The 22,598-nt window shown below is 33.2% G+C and overlaps 1 protein-coding gene across 3 annotated transcripts in view; it reads left to right on the top strand.

Annotated features, from left to right (window-relative positions):
• Positions 1 to 22,598, top strand: part of FER (FER tyrosine kinase) — a gene marked incomplete at both ends in the record, with an annotated part of 398,115 nt that overhangs the window by 223,840 nt on the left and 151,677 nt on the right. For all 3 annotated transcript variants that reach the window (XM_080719602.1, XM_080719603.1, XM_080719604.1), the window contains 3 exons: positions 5,208 to 5,264; positions 11,609 to 11,724; positions 14,736 to 14,830. In XM_080719602.1, coding sequence (XP_080575728.1) covers positions 5,208 to 5,264; positions 11,609 to 11,724; positions 14,736 to 14,830 — 268 coding nt within the window. The remainder of the gene's footprint in view (positions 1 to 5,207; positions 5,265 to 11,608; positions 11,725 to 14,735; positions 14,831 to 22,598) is intronic.

Raw genomic sequence — 22,598 nt, forward strand, 5'->3', positions numbered from 1 at the left:
GCAGAGATATTATACCATAGAAGAACGTGCAACCTGACACCCCCCACAGTCTAAAGCAGCCTCTATCGACTCCCTGGGTCGGAGACTCTGTGATACAACCCAGTAAAGGAGTAGTGGGGTCTGAGATACTACAGACTCGAGATCCAGAACACCTTAAGTGAAGTCATAGTGACATAAGGGAAGAACCCAGAGAAAGCACAAACATCCGAAATCATGGGAAAGAGGAATAATACTGGAACAATGAATGCCCACAACCCCACAACATCAGAACCCAATAAAACAGAAAATCAGAGATTTCTAGAAGATCAAATCAGGAAAATAACTGTAGAAATAATAGAGGTGCTTCGAAAAGAACTCAGAGAGAGCCAAAAAGAGATAAAGGATGCAATTAATGAAGTAAAGGCCTCAATTCAAAGCACAAACAACCGATTAGACCACATGGAGAACAGAATCTCGCTTTTAGAAGATGATCAATCCAAAAATGAACGCATAGTTTCTAATCTAGAAAAAAATATCCGACAGCAGGAATCTGATATTGAAGAAATATGGGCCCATTTTAAGAGAGCTAACCTAAGAATAATTGGAATAGAGGAGGGAAAAGAAAGTGAAACCAAAGGGATCAACAATCTCTTCAAGGAAGTAATAGCAGAAAAATTTCCAAACATAGAGCAAGAGGTTGATATACAGGTCCAGGAAACTTATAGAACTCCCTTTAGACAGGATCAGAGAAGAGGATCTCCTCGCCACATAATTGTCAAAATGACCAATGTGGAAGCCAAGCAGAGAATCTTAAAGGCAACAAAAACAAAGGGACAAGTGACATTCAGAGGCAAACCAATTAGAATCACTCCAGACTTCCCAAACCAAGTCATGAGAGCCAGAAGGGCTTGGAGTAACATATTCCAAACTCTGAAAGAAAACAACTTCCAGCCAAAAATTTCCTACCCAGCAAAACTTTCTATCAAATTAGATGGAGAAATAAGAAGCTTCCATGACAAACAGAAACTGAAGGAATTTATGTCTTCAAAACCAGCACTAGAGAAAATACTCAAAGAGATTAACTACAAAGAAGAAATAGGTAACGCACACCAGAACCAGAGAAACAAGAGTTTCCATCCAACAGACAACTAAGATTGGTTATCTGTGGAGATTCATTATTTATGTTAGTCTTTTACCTATCTCTAAATGGTATTGTTTACCTTTATTGTTGTTAATTTTTAGGATTTCTAGTTGGAATATTAATATACCTTCAGATATAGCATTTGGAAATATTTTATCCCATTCTATTAGTAACTGTTAACTCTGTTTACATTGTCTTTGGATATACAATATTTTTTTATTATTTTTTATGGAGTTTGTATACTCTTCTGTTGCCTGTGCCATTGAAATCATAACCAAGAAATCACTGCCAATTTCAATGTTGTGAGGTTTAATGACCCAGATTTTCTTCTAAAAGTTTATAGTCTTAAGATTTATATTTAGGTCTTTTATCTATTTTGAGTTAATATTTGTATATGGGATTAGGTAAGGGTCCAATTTTATTCTTTTCCATGTAATTATTATGTTTCAACAATATCTAGTTAAAAGATTATTATTTCCACCACCAAATGTTTGTGGAAACCTTGTCAAAAATAACTTGACAATATAGGGAAGAATTTAGCTCTAGGCTTTTATTTAACTCCAATGGTTTATATATCTGCCTTTAGAATAATACTACACTGTTTCAATTATTATAGCTTTATATGGTTTAAAATCAGAAAATATATATCTTCTAGCTTTGTTCTTTTTCAAGATTGTTTTGGGTATCTAGAGTCCATTTTCCATATTAGGATAGATTTTTTTTCTGAAAAATAAGTATATAAATATAAAAAAATGTATAAATTGAACTATGTTTAAGATTATCTGTGCTTGACTTATAATCTATACAAGTAAGTTTGTCTTCCAGTCATAATTCTTGATAAACAACCTATGTAACTAACTTAAACTTTTCATTTTTTATCCTTAAATTGATTGTGAGAACCCCTTCCTAACAAGACACGTTCTAGTTTCTGCTAGAATTTGTTGTTACTGAATTACAATTCTAATATTTCAAATAGCCATCATTTGTACTGAAAAAAATTTAAAAATGAAAAAGGCTAAAAAATAGGACTAGGGGTATAGCTTGGAGGTAGAACACCCCTGGGTTCCATCCTCAGTGCCAGAAAGAAAGAATGAAAGAACAAAAGAACGAAGGAAGAAAGGAAGGAAGCAAAGAAAGAAAGAAAGAAAGAAAGAAAGAAAGAAAGAAAGAAAGAAAGAAAGAAAGAAGGGGGAGGGAGGGAGGGAGAAAGGGCTAAGAGAAGCTAAGTAGTAGAGCGCGCTATGCCCTACGTTCAAATTTGAAAATTTCCATGATCCCCAAAGTTTCTTTTTCCCCTTTGCAATCAACCCTACCTAGCCATTGCTTTGATTTCTAGCACTATAGTTATCCTTCTTCAACGTTTCATTTAAACAGAATCATTATGTATGTAGAGTATGCCTGGCTTTATTAGCCCAGAAAAACGTTTTTCAAATGTTCTGTTGTTGGATATATCTGTAATAAGTTCCTTTTCATTGTCCAGTAGTATTGTTTTCTGTCCTGTCAAAATTTGCTTAATAAGTATACTTTTGATGGATACATTTTTTTTTTTTTGGCTATTGTAAATAAGCTGCTTCAAACATTTTTGTGGGCACTGGGGGTCAAACCCAGAGGTGGTATACCTCTGAACTACACCTCAGCCCTTTTTATTTTTTGTTTTGAAATGGTGTCTTGCTAGGTTGCTGGTAGTCTCACTACATTGCTAAGGCTGTCCTTCGACCTGCATTCCTCCTGTTTCAGCCTCCCAAGTACTGAAATTACCAGTGTAACACCATGCCCAACCCACTTCAATTTTTCCCCCTTTAGAGACATAGAGATTTTATGTCTTTTAAAAGATATTTTATGTCTTTTATTATTAAGGAAAGTTATAAATACACATTTTAAGGGAGAATTCAAGGTACCTCAAAGAAGAAAGGCCTTCAGACATTTTTATAAGTTTTTTATTGTAGATTTTTTCATTTCTATTGGATTAATACCTAGGAATATAATCTGAGTCACAAATTAAGTATGTGTTTAATTTTATAAGAAAATTCCAAAATGTTTTACAAAATGGCCATACCTTTTTGTATTCTCACCAGCTATATTTATGAGAGCTCTAGTCGTCTACATCCTTACAATCTTATAATGATAATATTTTTAATTTTAGTATTCTGGGCTGGGGGTATAGGTCAAGGGTGGAGCACTTGTCTAGCATACGCAAGCCCTGGGTTCCATCTCCAGCACCACAGACACACATCGATAATCATTATTTTAGTATTCTAATGGGTACAGAGTGCTATCACATTGTGTTTTTAATTTGTATGTTGCTGGTGACTAGCAATATTAAACATCTTTGGATGTGCTTATTGACTATCCATCCTTTGTTTTTTACACAATTTCTTAAAATTAGGTTCTTTTGTTACTGAGATCAGAGTTTCTGTATGTTCTGCATAGAAATTTGTTATGAGATATAAGTATTCAAAAATTCTTCTCCCATATTGTAGATTGCCTTTTCATTTTTAAATGATGCTTTTGGAAGAATAAATGTTTGTAATTTTTTATTAAGTCTAATTTTCATTTTCCTCTTTTATAGTGAGTGCTTTTTGTGCCTAAGAAGTCTTTGCTTACTCATTTGGTTGTAAATATCCTCTCCTATGTTTTCTTCTGGATCTTTATAGCTATCTGGATCTATATAGTTAATATATTATAGTTATACATATAACTATATATGTATATTTAGTTATATATAATATAGCTTAACCTAATATTTAGTTTGAATGATTATGCTCATAAACTCATATATCTATATAGATAGATTATTTTGTGTGTGTGTGGTACTGGGAAAGGAACCAGGGGCATCCTACCTCCGAGATACATCTCCAGCCCTAGTTTTTAGTCTTTGTATTTTTTAAACAAGGTCTCACTGAACTATGAAGAGACTCACTAAATAACTGAGACTGTCTGCAAACCATGATCCCCTGGTCTCAGCCCCCCAAATGCTGGGATTACAAGCATGCACCACCATGCCCAGCAAACTCTTAGATTTTTAAAAAAGTGTTCTCCCTTTGTTGACCCATTCATCAGAAAATGTTAGTAGAGTGTTTGCTACGTGATGTTTCGGGCAATAGAGTCCTTCAAGTGGCTGTCCAGGACATTTAAACTATAGTTATGGTGGATTTTTACTTCAAGGTTTTTAATTACTTGTTATAACTCACACTATAGATTTAATTATATTCCAGTCTGTGTTAATAATGAGGGAAAATTATATTCCAGTAACAAACCTAATCCATTAACAAAATATTTCATATTAGTTTTCTTTTTCCTCCTTCCTCCCCCTCTCCTTTTATTTCCAGTTATCACCCTGCCTTTGTTCCCATTCCCTCTTCTCCTTTTTTCTTGCTGATTATTTTTCCTCCTTTAAAAAAAAAATCAGTTTACTTTTCTAACATTATGTTATTGTGTACTTCAATAGCTGAGACTTTTTATATGCTAAAATATTTCCTAATTAGTAATCAGTTCTTGAGATCAGATAATGGATGCACTTTCATAATGGCATATTTGAATCACTAGTCTTATGTATCTAGTGGTATTGTAATTGATTGTTGGTGCTTTATTATACCACAGGAAATTACTAGGGAATGATAGAAGACTACATGCAAGGTCACAGAAAGCTGTAACTCATGAATGGTTTATATGTTTTTTAAAAATTAGGCCTTAGAAATAGTATGTATAGAAAAATAATTATCAGATTAAGTGAAAATTGGAAATAGTGTATTGTAAAAATCAAACTCCTTCATGTTATGACAAAACTTTTTTTAAAAAAATAAGGAATACCATAGAGCCAAAGCTTTACAGTAGGTAAAGTGTGCATACTGCATTCTTGTTGCAAGGACACTATCATTTTGAAGCTTGAGATTTCTGATAGAAATTTGCTGTAATATAGATTTTAATATCCTATTGTGTAATAACATTTCTTAAATCTGTTTGTAGCATCTTGAGGTTATAACTTCTTAGTGGGCTGTTGATTGGTTTGAATGAAATACTCCTTTAGGTCTATTTTCCACTGCCTCAAACGCTTCTTACAGGAAATGTACTTTCTTTTTTGCCATAGGATAAGAAATGGATTCTCAATCATGAAGATGTCACCCTGGGAGAATTACTAGGCAAGGTATGTAATCAACTGACCTAAATAACCCAAAATCTTTATATTTACTGTGAACACTTTATATATTTTTTCTTCAAAACTTTTCTTATATTCTAGCACACAGCAAGGGACATTACACATTAATCTGAAGAACTCAATACTACATCTATTATAAACACAGTCGTGTTCGCTGAAATAGAGGTGTGAAAATTTTTAAAGGGTTTACAGATGATTTTTCTCTTTTAAAAATAGTATATGTATGTTTTCCTCTGGAAGAACCAAAAGCCATAATGATTGTATTACACTGTAGTAAAACCTAAACTATTGAGCTGAGATTTGAAAAGAAACTTTAAGGTAATAAAAGCTTAAATAAACACCTAATGGTCTCATTTTGTTTCTGGTTTTATGTGATAGTTCAGAAAAAGTAAGGTTGGGATTTTATTGCTCCTTAGGTTTTAGGACTATTTATAGAATTATAGTATATAACACATTAAGCATAGTATTTCAGTAAAAATCAATGTGGACAAGACATATTTCAGTCTAAATATCCACTTTGTAACTAGCTCTATTAGTGGTCAGAGAGGGCAGCTCTATATAATGAAAGTTCCTTTTCTTCCAATCGAGTTGGCAGTTTCTTCTAACTCATAGGCCATATTAAAGTATATTATATTAACAATAAAAACAGATATTTGATAGTTAATAAAATATACTATTTGAAAGTTTTTAAAATAATGGATTTATTTATAATTGAGTTCTGATGGTAACCTTCGATTTCTTTGTCAATGACTTAATTGATGACACTTCCATATGAAAATTTGAGTTCAGTTTTGCTTCTGATATACTTGAAAAAGAGTGTAAAATCCAGATATTTTTTAAAAACTATCATGCATAATTTATTAATGATCAGTATTAGACTCAATTCAGGCACAAAATTTTAGGTAAATAAATTATTATCCATTATTTTTGTTGTTGTTTGAGTGTAGACTTAATGAATTGATTGTTTTCCCCTATTTTTAAAATTTACTTTATTAGTACATTGTAATTATACATCATAGTGAAAGTCACTGTGATAAAAATATGTGCACAGTACATAGCTCTTTGTGTATTTGCCTTCTACATTCCATCCTTCTCCCTCCTTACCCCTGTTAGTTAAATTGGTAGCAATACCTTCACATAATGCCAAAGTATTATTGGAACTGTCGTCTTCTCCAATCTTTCCTCTTTCCTTCCCTCTCTTCCTCAATCCCATCCCACATTCTATAGGTCTTTCACCACATTATTTACAGTTCCTTGTACTTCCTGTTTCCTCTCTAACTTCCACATATTATTAAAAAAAAAAAAAACCTTGACTTCCTGAGACTGGCTGATCTCACTTAGCATAATATTCTGTAGTTCCATTCTACAAATGACATAATTTCTTCCTTATGGCTGGGTAGAATTTCATTGTGTAGATATACCTCATTTTCTTTATCCATTCATTTATTGATGGACACCTGGGTTGGTTCCATAATTTGGCTGTTATGAATAGTGCTGCTATAAACATGGATATGTATGTATAATATTCTGACTTTAATTCTTTTGGAAATATACTGAAGAGTGGTATAGCTGGATCATTATGGTAGTTCCATTCCTAATCTTTTGAGAAACCTCCATACTGATCTCCATAGTGGTTGTACTAATTTACAATTTCACCAACAGTATATAAGAGCTCCTATTTCTCCACCTCCTCACCAGCATTTATTATTGTTTGTATTCTTGATGATTTCCGTGTGTGTATGCGTGCGCGCGCACACGTGCACGCGTGCTTCTGAGGATTGAACCCCAAGGGCATTCTATCTCTGATCTAGAATCTCACCCTATTTTACTTTTTATTTTGGAACAGGATCTCACTAAGTTGTAGAGGGCGTCACTAAGTTGCTAAAATGGGCTGTGAAGCTGTAATCCCCCTGTCTCAGCCTACTGAGTACTGAGATTACAAACCACTGAACCTGATGATTGCCATTCTAACTAAAGTTAGGTGGAATCTAAATGTAATTCAGATTTTCATCTTCCTGATTGCAAGTGATACTGAACACTTTTTCATATATTTATTGGCCAATTGTATTTCTTTTGAGACGCATCTATTCAGTTCAATTTCTCACTTGTATTGAGGGTTTTTTTGTATTAAGTGTTTTTGGTTCTTTGTGTATTCTAGACATTATTCTCCATCAGAGGAGTAGCTGGCAAAGATTTTATCCCATTCTGTAGGTTCTCTTTAGTCTCTTGATTGTTTTGTTTGCTGTTCAGGAAGTAAAACCAAGAATTGATATGGCATCAAATCCCCCCTCCATTCTCTTAAATCACTGAAACAGTAAATACTTACTGGTGATCTACTTCTCAGGATTTTCATCACATATTATTTTATCACATGGTGATTCACACTTGTCATCCCAGCGTTTGGAAGACTGAGACAGGGGGATGGCAAGTTCATAGCCAGCCTCAGAAATTTAGTGAGGCCCTCTGCAACTTAGTGAGACTCTGTTTCAAAATAAAGAATAAAATAGGACAGGGGAATACAGCTCTATGATAGAATGCCTCTGGGTTCAACCCCTAGTACTACAAAACACAAAGATTATATATATATAGGTGAGAGGGAGATGGTAGTGGCAGCAACAATTAGTTAAAAAAATTTCAAGTAAGCCTTATTAAAATGGTTACTTTTAAACAAGTACTTGAAGGAAATGAGCATTTTACTATGTAGATCTTTGAGGAAGAGGGTTCTGACCAAATGGAATAGCCAGTGCAAGTTTCCTTTGAGGAACAAGTGACAGTTTGGTTGTACTGAAGTAAACAAGGGAAAAAAAATATGAGAGGAAATAAAGTCAATAAAGTAATGGGGGTATGGATCATTTGGGTCTTATAGGCCATTGTGCTGACTTCAGCTTTGATAATGGTAGGCTGGCAAATGATTTTGAGTGGAGTGGTAGCATAATCTTTTTATAAAGGTCATACTGACTATTAAAATAGGCTGATGAGTTAGAAGGTTAGGACAGTTACACTTACTAAAAGATGATGCTGGAACCGGAGTGGCCAGGAGGTGGTGAGAAGTGGTGATTTCTATATGTGTTCAAATGTATATCAATATAATTGAATATCCTAATGGCTTCTATGTCAGTATTAAGAGAAAAAAGAAGTGTACCAGGCTTCAGAGAATAAAATTAGGTGTTTAGTTTTTGATATATTGAGATTTTCTGTTAGATAGCTTTCTATGTGGAAATGATAAAAGACATCAGGCTGTGATGTCTGGAGTTTGAAATGTCTGTATCAAAGGTACAAATTCATAGTTTAATCATGAGTAAAATGGGGAGCTGACAAATGATTTTTAGTGGAGTAGTATAGGTGGAATAATATAGGTGATATTTAAAACCACAAGATTAGGCTAGGGGTGTAGCTCAGTTATAGTCCTTGTCTAGTAGGTGTCAGGCCCTAGGTTCAATATTCAGCAGTGAGATAGATAGATGGTAGGTAGGTAGATAGATAGATAGACAGACAAACAGATAGAAAGACATATAGAAATGAAACCAAGGTAGCAGTGGGATCATATTGGTGAGTTGGGAGTATCATCTTTTAAATTTTGAGAACTAAGAAAAGCTCATCACCATTTGAGTATCCTCAGTCAAAAGCTAAGATTCTGTTAGAAGAAAGAAGAAAGTAATGGGAGTGATCAAAGAGTAGATTGAAGATTAAGTTTTGATGATGATAGACTGGATCCCAGAAGGCATAATGGAAGTTAAGTATAGAAAAGTAAGGAGAACTCTAGATACCCAAAACAATCTCGAAGCAAAAACAAAGCTAGAAGATGTATATTTTCTGATTTCAAACCATATAAAGCTACAATAATTGAAACAGTGTAGTACTGTTCTAAAGGCAGATATATAGACCATTGGAGTTAAATACAAGCCTAGAGCTAACTTCTTCCCTATATTGTCAAGTTATTTTTGACAAGGTTTCCACAAAGATTTGGTGGTGGAAATAATAATCTTTTAACTAAATATTGTTGAAAAATAATAATTACATGTAAAAGAATAAAATTGGACCCTTACCTAATCCCACATATAAGTATTAACTCAAACTAGATAAAAGACCTAAATATAAATCTTAAGACTATAAACTTTTAGGAGAAAATCTGGGTCATAAAACCTCACAACATTGAAATTGGCAGTGATTTCTTGGATATGATTTCAATGGCACAGGCAACAGAAGAATATACAAACTCCCTAAAAAATAAAAGAAAATATTGTATATCCAAGGACAATGTAAACAGAGTTAAAAGTTACTAATAGAATTGGATAAAATATTTCCAAATGCTATATCTGAATGTATATTAATATTCCAACTAGAAATCCTAAAAATTAACAACAATAAAGGCAAACAATACAATTTAGAGATAGGTAAAAGACTAACATAAATAATGAATCTCCACAGATAACCAATCTTAGTTGTCTGTTGGATGGAAACTCTTGTTTCTCTGGTTCTGGTGAGTATCTAGAGTCCATATTCCATATCAGGATAGATTTTTTTCTGAAAAATAAATATATGATAGTTTCACCTAAAAAAAAGAAAAAAATATTCTCTGGTAAGAAAGAAAGCAAAAAGAAATATTGAAATGTTATCTTTAAGACATCAAAAGCTTGGTATCAGACAAATGAAACTGTTATGTGAGATTATCATTTTTAATTTTGGATAAATTGCTATAATACTAGATGTCAACCACTAAGCCAAGCATGGGAGGGAGGGATGGGGAGAGAATGGGGTGGGGATCGGGTGGGGGCTGACTGGGCGATGTGTGCATGTATGTCTACAAAAGTTTGTATCCCACTATGATGTATGAATACAGTGCACCAATAAAATAAAATTTAAAAAAAAAAAAAGAAGGGAAAAAAAAAAAAAAAAAAAAAGAAAAGTAAGGAGAATTGATTAGAAGTGTATAAAATCTTATGAGAGATAGTTGAAGTGTTACATACCTGTAATCCCAGTTCTTGATAGGGTAAGACAGGAGTATTTCTAGTTCCTGGACAGCCTCAGCAATGTGGTAAGACTCTCAGCAACCTAGAGAGATCCTGTTTCAAAACAGACAAGAATAAATAAGTAAAAAGGGCTCTGGGTATAGCTCAGAAGTAGGATACCCTTGGGTTTAATCTCTAGTACCCCCCCATTAGGTAGGTAGGTAGGTAGGTAGGTACATAGGTAGATGATAGATCGATAGATAGATACATGGATAGATAATAAGAATAGGTAGGGAAAGATGAGATTCACCTAGAACCATAATCTTATGATGACTAATATAAACATAGACAAGCATAGTACAATTTGCCCCCATGGACAGAAGGCCAATAGCAGAAATGAAATTTTGTCTGTCAAATAGGAGGAATTTTTGGCTGTCCTATACTTCTTCCTGACCTCTTTGGATGGAGAAAGAGTGGCCTGTGGAGGCACAATCATTTTATCAGTGTTTGGATAATCTCTGTTTGACCACCATTGAAAGAGTTGAAGTTCTCTGGTTAATGGTTGTCAAATGAATGTTTTAAAAAATTTCAAATGACCAGTATGAATCAAGACCTTTTATATGATGTGGAAACTGTTGGAAATGAGCAATGGAGTGATGAGTGTTTAGGAATGGGAGACATAGTTTGGAGAAGAACAAGAAAGTTTTCATGAAGGAGGAAGCATTATAAATGGACTTATATTAGGTATCCTTTTCTATTATTGAGGTAGGTGTTTTTCTTAGAGGAAGAAAATGTAGAAAACCCATGGCACATACTTTGTGATCACTAAGTATTTGAGTCAAGAGCATATGTAACATTTGGAAATTAAAATATGGAGCTAGACAGAGGCTAATACATTAATGGTAACTGAAAAATATTGATCAAAACAGTAGTACATTAAACGTTTTGTGCCAAAGATTAACCAGGCAGTGTGGGGTACATGGATTGGAAGGGTGGCCAACTGAAGATGAAAACATTAGGTGAGAAATTGGGATCCTGAATGAGGGAAGCCTTTCTGAGACACCAGAGAAAGACAAAAGGTATTGTGGAGATAGGAATAGAGAACAATAGGTCTAGTAGCTGATAAAAGTAATGTAATTAGTAAGAATTGAGCTAAAAGTGCTTTAGAATCATTAAGGTGGAGACTCCTTAGCAACAACGTATATTGTTCAGTCCTATCTGATATAATAGTCTGTCAATTGTGTAGATAAATACCCTTGAGAATAATAGTAAATAAATATAACAGAGGCATTTGTCTCAACACAATCACGTGATTTCCTGCTGTCTGGCAAAGATTTACATGCCATCATGCATCCTCCCTAATAAATGCATTTGTATTTTCAGGGAAATTTTGGTGAAGTATATAAGGGAACATTAAAGGATAAAACTTCTGTTGCTGTTAAAACATGTAAAGAAGATCTCCCTCAGGAATTGAAAATAAAATTTTTACAAGAAGCCAAGTGAGTTCTCTAAATAATACCAAATATATATTTATAATTCACTTATAATGCATTTATTATTTGTTATTCACTATGATATACTAAAATTAGTATACAAATTGAAAAATATCTTAATGGTTATTTGTTAAAATAAAAGTATACATGTTCAGAATCCTCATAGGTAAGCACTTTTACAATGCTGATGCAAAAAGTTGGTGTTTTTGAGATAGACTGTTGATCAATTAGGCAATCATAATAATAATCAGTTATTAAAAAGCCAGGAGTATTCTCTAAGTCTTTAAAAATACTGCAATAGTTTTGCTTTTACCACACATATGTATACATATTTTATATGTAGTGTTGTGATTATTGTTATAACAAAAACATCACTATATATAAAATAGTAATCTTATATATGTACATACTTAAATATAACAATTATATACTTCCTATTCTCTTTGAATATTATAACTATAGTTTGCTTTTCCCAGTTATTAGCTTTCTTTTCTTAGACTCTCAGATTTCTCCAGTGTCTGGTATTTGTTAAAAATTTGCATATTATTTACTTTCTAACTGATAATTTTCTTCCCTTTTCTATGATTAGCTAAAATATAATGTACCTCCTTGCTTTGTTATCCTTTTATTGCAGATAGTTAAAGCTATTCAGTTAGTGGTAAAATAGAATATATACAACAAAACACAAAACAAGTGGAAAGGTACTTTGGATAGAGTAAGATGGATGGAAACTTGGATGAGAAATGTATGAAATGCATGGATGGATGGTGAATGTAATGGATAAGAAAGGAGGATAACATAGACCACAAATTTTGTGGTATCAAGAGAAAGTTCCATGGGAGAATAGAGGACACAGAAATGAACCAAGCCCCAGGGCACAGATCATTTTGATGTACATTTTTCCATTCATCATCTAAAAAAGTATTTATAGCAATGTATTAAAAGAGTTGAATGCATTTATTAAATATTATTAATTGAATAAGGTTGGGAAGCATTGTAATAATATAGCTTGATGGTAGAGCGCTGCCTAGCATTCATGATGCCCTCAGTTCAAGGCCCAGCCCTGCAAAATAAATAAATAACCAATCCTTAAGCTGGCATGGTGAAGCCCACCTGTAAACCTAATACTTAGGAGGCTGAGACAGGAGGCCTCAGCAACTTAGCAAGACCTGTTTCAAAATAAAAAACAAAGTGTTGGGGGTATAGCTTAGAGGTAGAATGTTCCTGGCTTCAATCCCCAGTACTAAAAACCAAACAGAAAACAAAGAAAAGAAAATTAAAGGTTGGAAATCTTTTTCATACATATTAGAAATTCAGAAAAAAATTTTGATAAGAGATTACTGTCATAATTGAAATTCATAGCCTCATTAGTTTATGATTATTCATTGTTTTATGGTAAAAGCCTGTTCTAACATTATTTTCAGAAGTATTTAAATTTCTTGCCTACTAGCTTGTGATTTCTTTCAGAGTTTAAGTTCCTCTTTTTAAATGAAGTTAGGAAGTTTAGTGTTAAAAATAAAATTTATTCAAACTTCTTCTAAGTGTCTCTTAGGAGGCTCTAGAACTGTATATCAGAGTTCAAGTTGGCTATTTGGTGCAATTTTTTTTTTTTTTTTTTTTTTTTTGGTGGTACTGGGATCCTGGAAACCCTTCTGCCTCTGGACTATGCTCCCAGACCTATTTTTATATTTTTATTTTCGGAAACAGGGTCTCTTAAGCCAGTGTAGCTGGCTTTGAACCTGCGCGATCCTCCTGTCTCTGCCTCCCAAGTGCAGGGATTATAAGCGTGCACCACCACTCCCGGCTGTACAATTTCTTTACTAAGTAACTCCAACCTAAGAAATGACATTTGGATTAAAATCAATATTCTTGAAACTTCCCTTTTTAATCCTAATAAAACTTGTGAGCTCAAAGTTAGTGACAGAATAGTTTCCTTTCCCTCTTGAATTCATATCTATCATTTATAAATTATATATTTTAAATCTAAAATGTGTTTCCTTCTTTAGCTGTACATGTACAAAACATATGTTTTTTTCCTCTTTCTCCAGGTTTTTTTCCCCCTTTAATTCTCTTAGAAAAGAATACCACAGTTTCCAAATAAAAGTGAATTTATAACTATGCCAATAGAATAGAACTAAAATTTGAGCCAGGCGTGGTGGCACACACTTTTTAATCCCAGTACTTGGGAGGCTGAGGCAGAAGATCACAGGTTCGCAGTCAGCCTCAGCTACTTATTGAGGCCCTCTGCAACTTAGCAAGACCCTGTTTCAAAAATAAAGAATAAAAAGTATATATAGGGCTTGAAAATGTAGCTCTGAGATAGAATGCCCCTGGGTTCAATCCCCCAGTAATGAAACAATAGCAACCTTGATATTAGAAATAATTAGGGAATCTAATCTATTTTTAGTTCAAGCTTGTTTGGAATCCTATAGTGACTTGATACTACTTTTGAAGGTTTGTCTTTAGCCATATTAAGTCTCCTCTGCTTTAGCCTATGTTGGAACTATGCTACTATGTTACTCAACTGTTTTTAACTTTTTGTTTAATTTCTCAAATCTTTGGGGTTTCTGCCATTTTGTAATTGATTATGATCATTCAGAAAGTATTTGACTATTATTAAATCTCATTATGTGATCTCTATAGCATTTACCAGTATGAGATGATTTCTATGGTGGTAGATGAAGCCATATACTTTGAAGGAAGTTATATATTTTTGTTTGTTTCATTTTAAATGAATTATATTATTCCAATTTAGCACAGTTGTTGATAATTGAGAGTATATAATTTTAAATGAATATTTAACTTAATTAAGGATAATTAACCCATTTGCACCTTTATCATGTTGTCAGCTTACCACTGCTTGTTTATATACATCACATTTATCATAACTTGGGGTGATACTAGTATTTTAAAAATGAAAATGTTTAAAACAATCTACTTGCATATATCATTCTTTGTCATAAATTTACGCTTGATTATTTTTATTCAAATAATAATTATTATTTTTTCCCATCCAGAATTCTCAAGCAATACGATCATCCCAATATTGTCAAACTGATAGGAGTTTGCACACAAAGACAGCCTGTCTACATCATTATGGAACTGGTTCCAGGTAATATGGTTTGATAGGTCTCTGTGATGATGATATTTTAATGTCATGTTTTACTACTTCTTTATGTTTAGTCTTTGATTTCTCCTTGTAAACTTTCCAAGGATTTTGTGTAACATTTTCTTTTTAACAAAGAGCTTGTATATATATTCAGTATTTTATGGTATAACACTTTTCTGTTTCCTATAAAATGTCAGCCAACATTTTTTGAGACAGATTTATTAGAGTCTAGTTACACATGGAATTCAGTTATATGTTTATGTGTAAAAAGCTATTTAGAAGAAGTGGGTCTTAGTGTGACTTTATAAATGTGATAGAACTATCTTATATTTAATTTTTGTATATCATTGTCTAAGTACATCTTCACATATTTTCTTTTGACTATTATATATAATCTCATAGTGCATAGGGTTATTTATAAACTATGAACTTATTTTATATGTAAACACACAAAGGGGTAATCTATCTAGGAATTTCTCCTGATATTTTCTGGTGACTTTCAGTTTCTCTGGATCTTTTGGTTAGCACCTGTGACAATAAGAAAGGACAACCTCATACTGATATGGTATATTTTTAGGTTTTTCTCATTGTCCATCTGTTTGTGGTAGGAAGTACAAAGGTAAAATTTAATCTTCATAAACTTTACAAATAAAATATTTAAAAGCCAAAAAGTATTTGTTCTACCTTTTAGTTTCTAAAACTTATTTTGAAAGAAGAAATTGAAAGCAAAATAAAAAACTTTTTGTAACTTGAATTAAAGTATATTAATCAAGCCTAATATAGATTGCCCATTAAATACTGTGTATGTAAGTGTTCTGCTACTTAGCATGATAGGTCCTGTTTTGTTTTTTTTAATAATCGCTTTGCTATTGTTCCTAGTATTGTCATATACCTGAAGAATATGTAAATCATCATAGCCTTAGCTGGAAGCTCTGAGGTGGGTTTGACTGGGTTCTCTGCTCAGTATCTCAGGAAGCCAAAATCACATGGTCTCTGCATCTTTCATTACATAGTTAAAAGCTTATAAGTATATCATCATGAAAAGTAGTGGAAAATAAATAGGCTTGATTGAAAAACTACAGTGTCTCACCGGGTGTGGTCATGCATGCTTGTAATCCTAGTACTTGGGAGGCTGAGACAGGAGGATCCGGGTTCATGGCCAGCCTCAGCTACTTAGTGAGGTTCTCCACAACTTAATGAGATCCTGTTTGAAAATAATGAAAAATAGGGGTGGAGAAACCTCAGAAGTAGGATGACCATGGGTTTAATCCCCACTACCACAAAAAAAAGAAAGAAAATTCTATAGTATCTCTATCTCCTTTCCTTTTTCTCCTTGGTTCCTTCTTTCCCCCAATTGCACCTGGTAGTTGAAAGGCAGTGATGAAAAAGAGTGGTGCTAAGAACCTGAGCTCAAAAAGTGTTAGAGACAAGGAAAAAACAGAACATTCATATATTTCTGGTAAAATATACAATGATACGGCCATTTTAGAAAAGAATTTCACTCGCCAGGCGTGGTGGCGCATGCTTGTAATCCCTGTGCTTGGGAGGCAGAGGCAGGAGGATTGAGGCCAGCCGCGCTGGTTTAAGAGACCCTGTTTCAAAAATACAGAAAATAGGTCTGGGAGTGTAGCCCAGAGGTAGAAGGGCTTCCAGGAACCCCAGTACCACCAAAAAAAAAAAAAAAAAGAAAAGAATTTCAGTTTGTCAAAAAGTTAAACATAAATCTTCTATATGACCTGACAATTCCACTCCCGGGTAACTATTCAAGAGAAATTAAAACATATTTCCATGCTAATGCTTGTAAGCAATTTATTTATAATAGCCTAAAAGCAGAAACAACTCAAATGTTCACCAAGAGATGAATGGATAGTCAAAATATAAAATATCCACACAGTAGATGCTACTACACAATAAAGAGAAATGACTGCTAATAAATGCTACAATATAGGTGAACTTAAACTTATTGTTAAATGAAAGAAGCCAGATGCAAAAGACTTCATTTCATATAATTTAATTTATATAAAATACCCAGAAAAAAACAAATATTTTGAAAAAGAAAGTAGCTCATGATTTCTTGATCCTGGGGTGAAAATGAGGATTGATGATAGGCAGCCATAAGGTGGTGTGAAAATATTCTAAGTGAAGAAAATATTGTAAGTTAATCAAAATTCACTAAATTGCACAGTAAACTGGGTCAATTTTATGTGAACTAAACTTTAGTATAGTGCTTGAGAAAAAACAAAACTCCAGAGTTAGGCAGTCTTGACTGAAAGCTTGACCCACTCATAAGTTATATGACCTTACTCAGCTTACTTTTAACTTCTCTGTATCTTATTTTTCTTTATGTGTAAAATAAGAATAATATGTTGCTGTAAGAATTAATGTAGTATGACTATTGTCTATCACACATACATACACATATACATAAAAATCTTAAAATGGAATGCTTGGCACAAAAGAAGCACTTTTTATGTGTGTTCTCATCATAGCAATTACTGTTGTTGTATCTTTAGCAGAGAAAATGATCAATTAAAATTACTGCTCTAATTCAGCCTGAACTTGGACCCTGACTGCCCCTGCCTCTAACTCTTATCCTACTCTTTGGCTCCTGTAGCTAAGACTGACTTGAGAACACACTGGGAAGCATGAAGTTTGTCTTCCATTCTTCCTTTCTAGCTATTGCTTGTTATTGTTTTGTCTGCATATTTTAATTTTTAGCCTTCAAGGTGTCACTTTTGTAGTATTTCCAATTGAAGTGACCAGAATTAAATGTTCATTCAATTATATATAGTTAAAGTCTATATTTGTAAAAAATTTTTCTTAAATTTGAATCTTCTCATTACAAATTCTCAGAATACTTCAGAATATTATTTTTCTGTCCTTTCTTTTTATAAAAGGCATACTAGAGAAACAGCCAGATAGTCTTTATTCTTATATAATTAGAGCAGTAATATATCACATATTTACATAATATTTTACAGCTGTCAGGTTCTTTAATTAACATTGCCTTTTGTTCTACCAAACATTATCTCCATTTGCAAATAAACTAAATGAGGTTCAGAGAGAGAACTTAAAGTGACTTGTCATCAGTTAAACTGAAAGTGAGGGGGAAATAGTACTCTTTCTATTCCTACTATTATGTTACTAGATAGATAAGTAGGTCAAAAATATATGTATAAAGTGAAAATTTAAGTGCCCGCTCTGTGGGTGAATACATACATTTCTCTTTCCATAATTTCTCAACCTTGTACACAGATAAGTAAATATCTATTTTCAGCAAACAGGAACCTTTTTGTTTGAGATACTTTTCTCTCTACTGGGGATCAAGCTGTAGATTGATGATTTAGAAAACTGGTAAGTTAAAAGAAAGATTTAATAACTGCTTAGTGTCTAATATGCAAGCCATTTCTAAAAAGTATTATGCAACGATTTAATATGTTCCTGTTCTTCTCAGATAACTGCACCCTTTGGAATCATAAATCCAAAATATATTTTAACCAGAGTAATGTTTGAGGAGATTATAAGCATTTGAGAATTCAAGTTTGGAGTGAATACTCCTGAGATGATACTGTCTTTATCTGAATCATTTCTTGAAATAAGAATATAAGGAATGCTTGATAGCTTACTTGCTTACCTTTTGCTAAGTACATAAAATCAACCAAAACTCAGTTGTAAGTGGCAATGGGAAATACCAAAGACAAAAACATAAAAATGTTAATATTCTGTGAGTTAAGCCTTTAGTTTACAGTCAAATTATTTATTGTTTAGTAACTCAAACGAATAGAGGAGTTTTTAGAAACAAAAAGGCCAGACTTAAATAAATATTTATGCTCCAAGAAACTGTCATTTGTTTTTAACTGTATGGTTAAACTAGGGCTGCCACAGGTACTATAGTGGATAGGAGACTAAGCACCTTACCCTCAAAATACAACAATGTCTGTGCAGACCCTGGGTAGAATTGATTGATTTTAGCAAGCAGTTTCCACTCTGTTTCAATAGAGATTTTTAATACCCCTTCTTTTTGATGGGGATATTCTTCTTGAGTGAGTTCAGATCTTCTTGGAACTAATTAAGTGTTACATGGTGTGGTACATTTCTCAGTTAACGTAGGTGCATGGCCCTTGGCAATTCTAAACTCATCTTAATTTTAAAATGAGTTATAGGCAGGTGTGGTGGCACTGTAACCCAGTACTTGGGAGGCTGAGATAGGAGGATTGCAAGTTAGTGGCCATCCCAGGGTAAATTAAAGAGAGCCTGTTTAAAATTAAAAAATAAAATAGGGCTGGATTGTAATTCAGGGGTAGAACACTCCTGGATTTGATCCCCAGTGCCATAAAATAAAATGAAGTATAGCTTTGAAGCTTAGAATTATTGAAGAGTTTTCACTGGGTTGTAAACATAATCAAAATACATTTCACCTCTATAATGTGACATGTGATTGAAAAAAGGAAATTTAACTCATTCAGTTTATATTGTTTAGAGACTTTGGACTTTGAAATTCAGACATGGTTATAAATGTTCTTCTCATAAATATCTTAAAATTTTTGTAGAAATCTTTTTTATTGGTGTATTGTAGTTATACATCATAAAGGGGTACAAGATGGTAGAGGCCTACAAACATACATCACTCATTTATCCCTGACCCAATTCCCACCCCATTTTCTCTGCCCTACTTCCTTCTCATGTTCAGCTTTGTGATTGATTTTGTTATGTTTGTGAATGTATGTCATGTGCATTTGGGAGTTTCCATCTTCCCCTCTCCAATCTCCCTCAATTAGGTTGCCTTATTTACTCATCTATGGTGTCTCCTTTTTCGAGAGCCACTCTTATGACCCATTTTCTCCCTAGCTTCTGAATATTAGGGCGAGCATCTGATTTTGTTATTTTTGTCACCAATTAATTTCACTTAGCATAATGTTCTTCAGTTCTATCCATTTCCCTGCAAATGACATAATTTTGTTCTATATGGTTGAGTAAAATTACATTGTGTACATATCCCATAGTTTTGTAATCCATTTATGAGTTGATAGGCATCTTGACTGGTTCCATACTTTGGCTTTTGATTGCCAGAATTCCTCTTACTTTAATTATTCATTTGCATTTTTAATTTCTATAGTCAATTTCACATCTTTTGCCAGTTTTAATTTGTTTAAAGAGTAAACATTTCACTCCTCCCATTCATTATAAAATTTTGTGTTTTATGTGATTTCAACAATCAGTTTCAATCATGTGACATCACAGCTATAGATTATTGTTAGACACTAGAGATGACAGTTCTAGTTTCTTTGGTCACAAAATCCACTTCTTTGTCTCTGGATACTTGCCTATCATTTGTTTATTTCACTTCTGATAAATGTAGAAAGAATAAATCAAGCCAATAAAGGATTAAGAAGTATGGCTCCTGGCACTCACTGAAAAAGAGCCCTCCAAATCTGAACTGGCACCTTGCTATACATAAATTTAAAAATTGAGAGTTGTATAAATATATCAATTCAGAGTAGTCAATTTTGATGTCAAGAAAAAGGGCAACAAAATAATTCTCAAATTAGTATTTTATAGAAAAATTTTTATAGTAAAATATTTTATAGAAAATATTTAACAACTCTGGCTGAATTTTTAAATGTAACAAATTACTTTAAAAATCAATTCTTTTTTATTAGATATAAAATAGTATTTTTTTAAATTTTTTATTGGTGCATTGTAGTCATACATCTTAATGGAGTACAAGATGGTAGACGCCTACATGCACACATCACCCAATTTAGCCCTTACCCAATTCCCACCCCATTTCCTTTCCCCTCCCTCCTCATGTTTGGCTTAGTGATTGACTTTGATATGTTTGTTAATGTAAGTCATGTACATTAGAGAATTTCCCTCTTTTCCCCTCCCATTCTCCTCAGTTAGGTCACCTTATTTACTCATATACAGTATCTTCTTCTTTGTCTAGAGTTCCTCCTATGACCAATTTTTTCCCTAGCTTCCACATATTAGGGAGAACATTTGACCAAAGGCACAAGAAACTAAAAGGTGAATCAATATATGGGGTTTCATTAAACTGAAGAGCTTCTGTACATCAAAGGAAACTATCAAGAAGCTCAACAGAGAGCTGACAGAATAGGAGAAGAATTTTGCCACCTACTCCTCTGATAGAGGACTAATATCTAGAATATACAGAGAACTCAGGAAACTCAGCACTAAGAAATTTTAACCCAATCAGAAAATGGGCAAGTGAACTAAATAGACACATTACAAAAGAAAGAATTCAAATGGCCAATAAATACATGAAAAAATGCTTAACATCATTAGCAATCAGAGATTCAAATCAAAAAATTCTAATTCTATAGAATTTATTGAGTTTTTATGTTTGGAGAAAATAGAATATATATTTTTAAACAATTTTGAAACTAAGCACAGTGCCACTTGCTTGTAATCCCAGCAGTTTTGGAGACTGATGCAAAAGGATCACAAGTTTGTGTCCAGCCTTGGCACCTCAGCAAGACTATTTCAAAATAAAAAGGGTAAGCGATATAGCTCAGTGGTAGAACCCATCTTGATTCAGTTCCAGTTACCATACCATACCATACCACACACCACACACACACACACACACACACACACACACACACACACACACCAAAAAACTTTGATCAGATCTAGATGAATATAATTATAAATTAGTATACTGTCAATTTCAATTTGAGAGAATCACTAACTTTTTATATGCTCTGACATTATAATATCTAGTTAGACATGTCTTTGTTTTATAATTAAAACATATTCTGTTAATGAAAATGAAATAAATGTTCTCAATTGCTGTTTATATCACAGATAATACTTTTAATCTAATGTGAAACATTTCTAAAACAACATTTAGAAAGATAGCATCTTTAAATTGATGTTTCTTTCTGAGCCCCATTTGCTGCTTAATATCCCACAGCAAATACAAATAAAATAGTGTATCATTTGAAGTTAGAGTTACATTATTTAATTTATATGTGAAATAAGTTGATAACCTGTTGGTATGCCACATATGTGGTATTTATCTATTCTTTTTCTGGCAGACCTTATAAAGCAAGCCATTCAACTTATTTTCCAGAGGTTGAGTTAAATGCTAAAGATATTAACCCAGAAGAATAAGAGAAATTAAGCCAAAGTCTAAATTTATTGTATTTATCACCTCTCTCAAAAGTGATTTTAGAGAAGAATATACAATTTGTTTTTTCCTATCAATGAGTAAATGTTGATGTGTTGTGATGAACATTAGGATTTTGTGGTACATTTAAGCCATAGATCTTTGTATACACATGAGCAACAGTTACTCATATTTTTTTTGCATTCTGAATTTGTATATGTGTGTGCATGTGTGTGCGCATACACGTGCATGCCCAGGATCCAGCCCAGTCCTTTGGTCCCTTGCACACATGCTAGCAAGCCCTTTGCTACTGCACTAGAACCTACTACAGAGATGACCTGATGTGCGGGGCAAGCATGCTCTGAAACATACTCACTCGTAGGTCCTCTTTTTTTTTAAATATCGTATATTTTGAAATTATTTTTAGGGGGGAACACTACTGGGGATTTAACTCAGGACCTTATGCATGCTAGACATGCACTCAACCCTGAGCTGTTCCCCCAGTCTCCCTGTGTTTGTTTTAATCTTTTTAAATGATAAGCATTTAAATAATGTTATCTTTATTTTATCTTTTTAATAATTTTATTGTTACACTATAATTATACCTCATAGTGATGTTCAATGTGATGAAAACATACA

Source organism: Muscardinus avellanarius, assembly GCF_963383645.1.
Source record: "Muscardinus avellanarius genome assembly, chromosome: 1".
Taxonomy (NCBI): Eukaryota; Metazoa; Chordata; class Mammalia; order Rodentia; family Gliridae; genus Muscardinus; species Muscardinus avellanarius.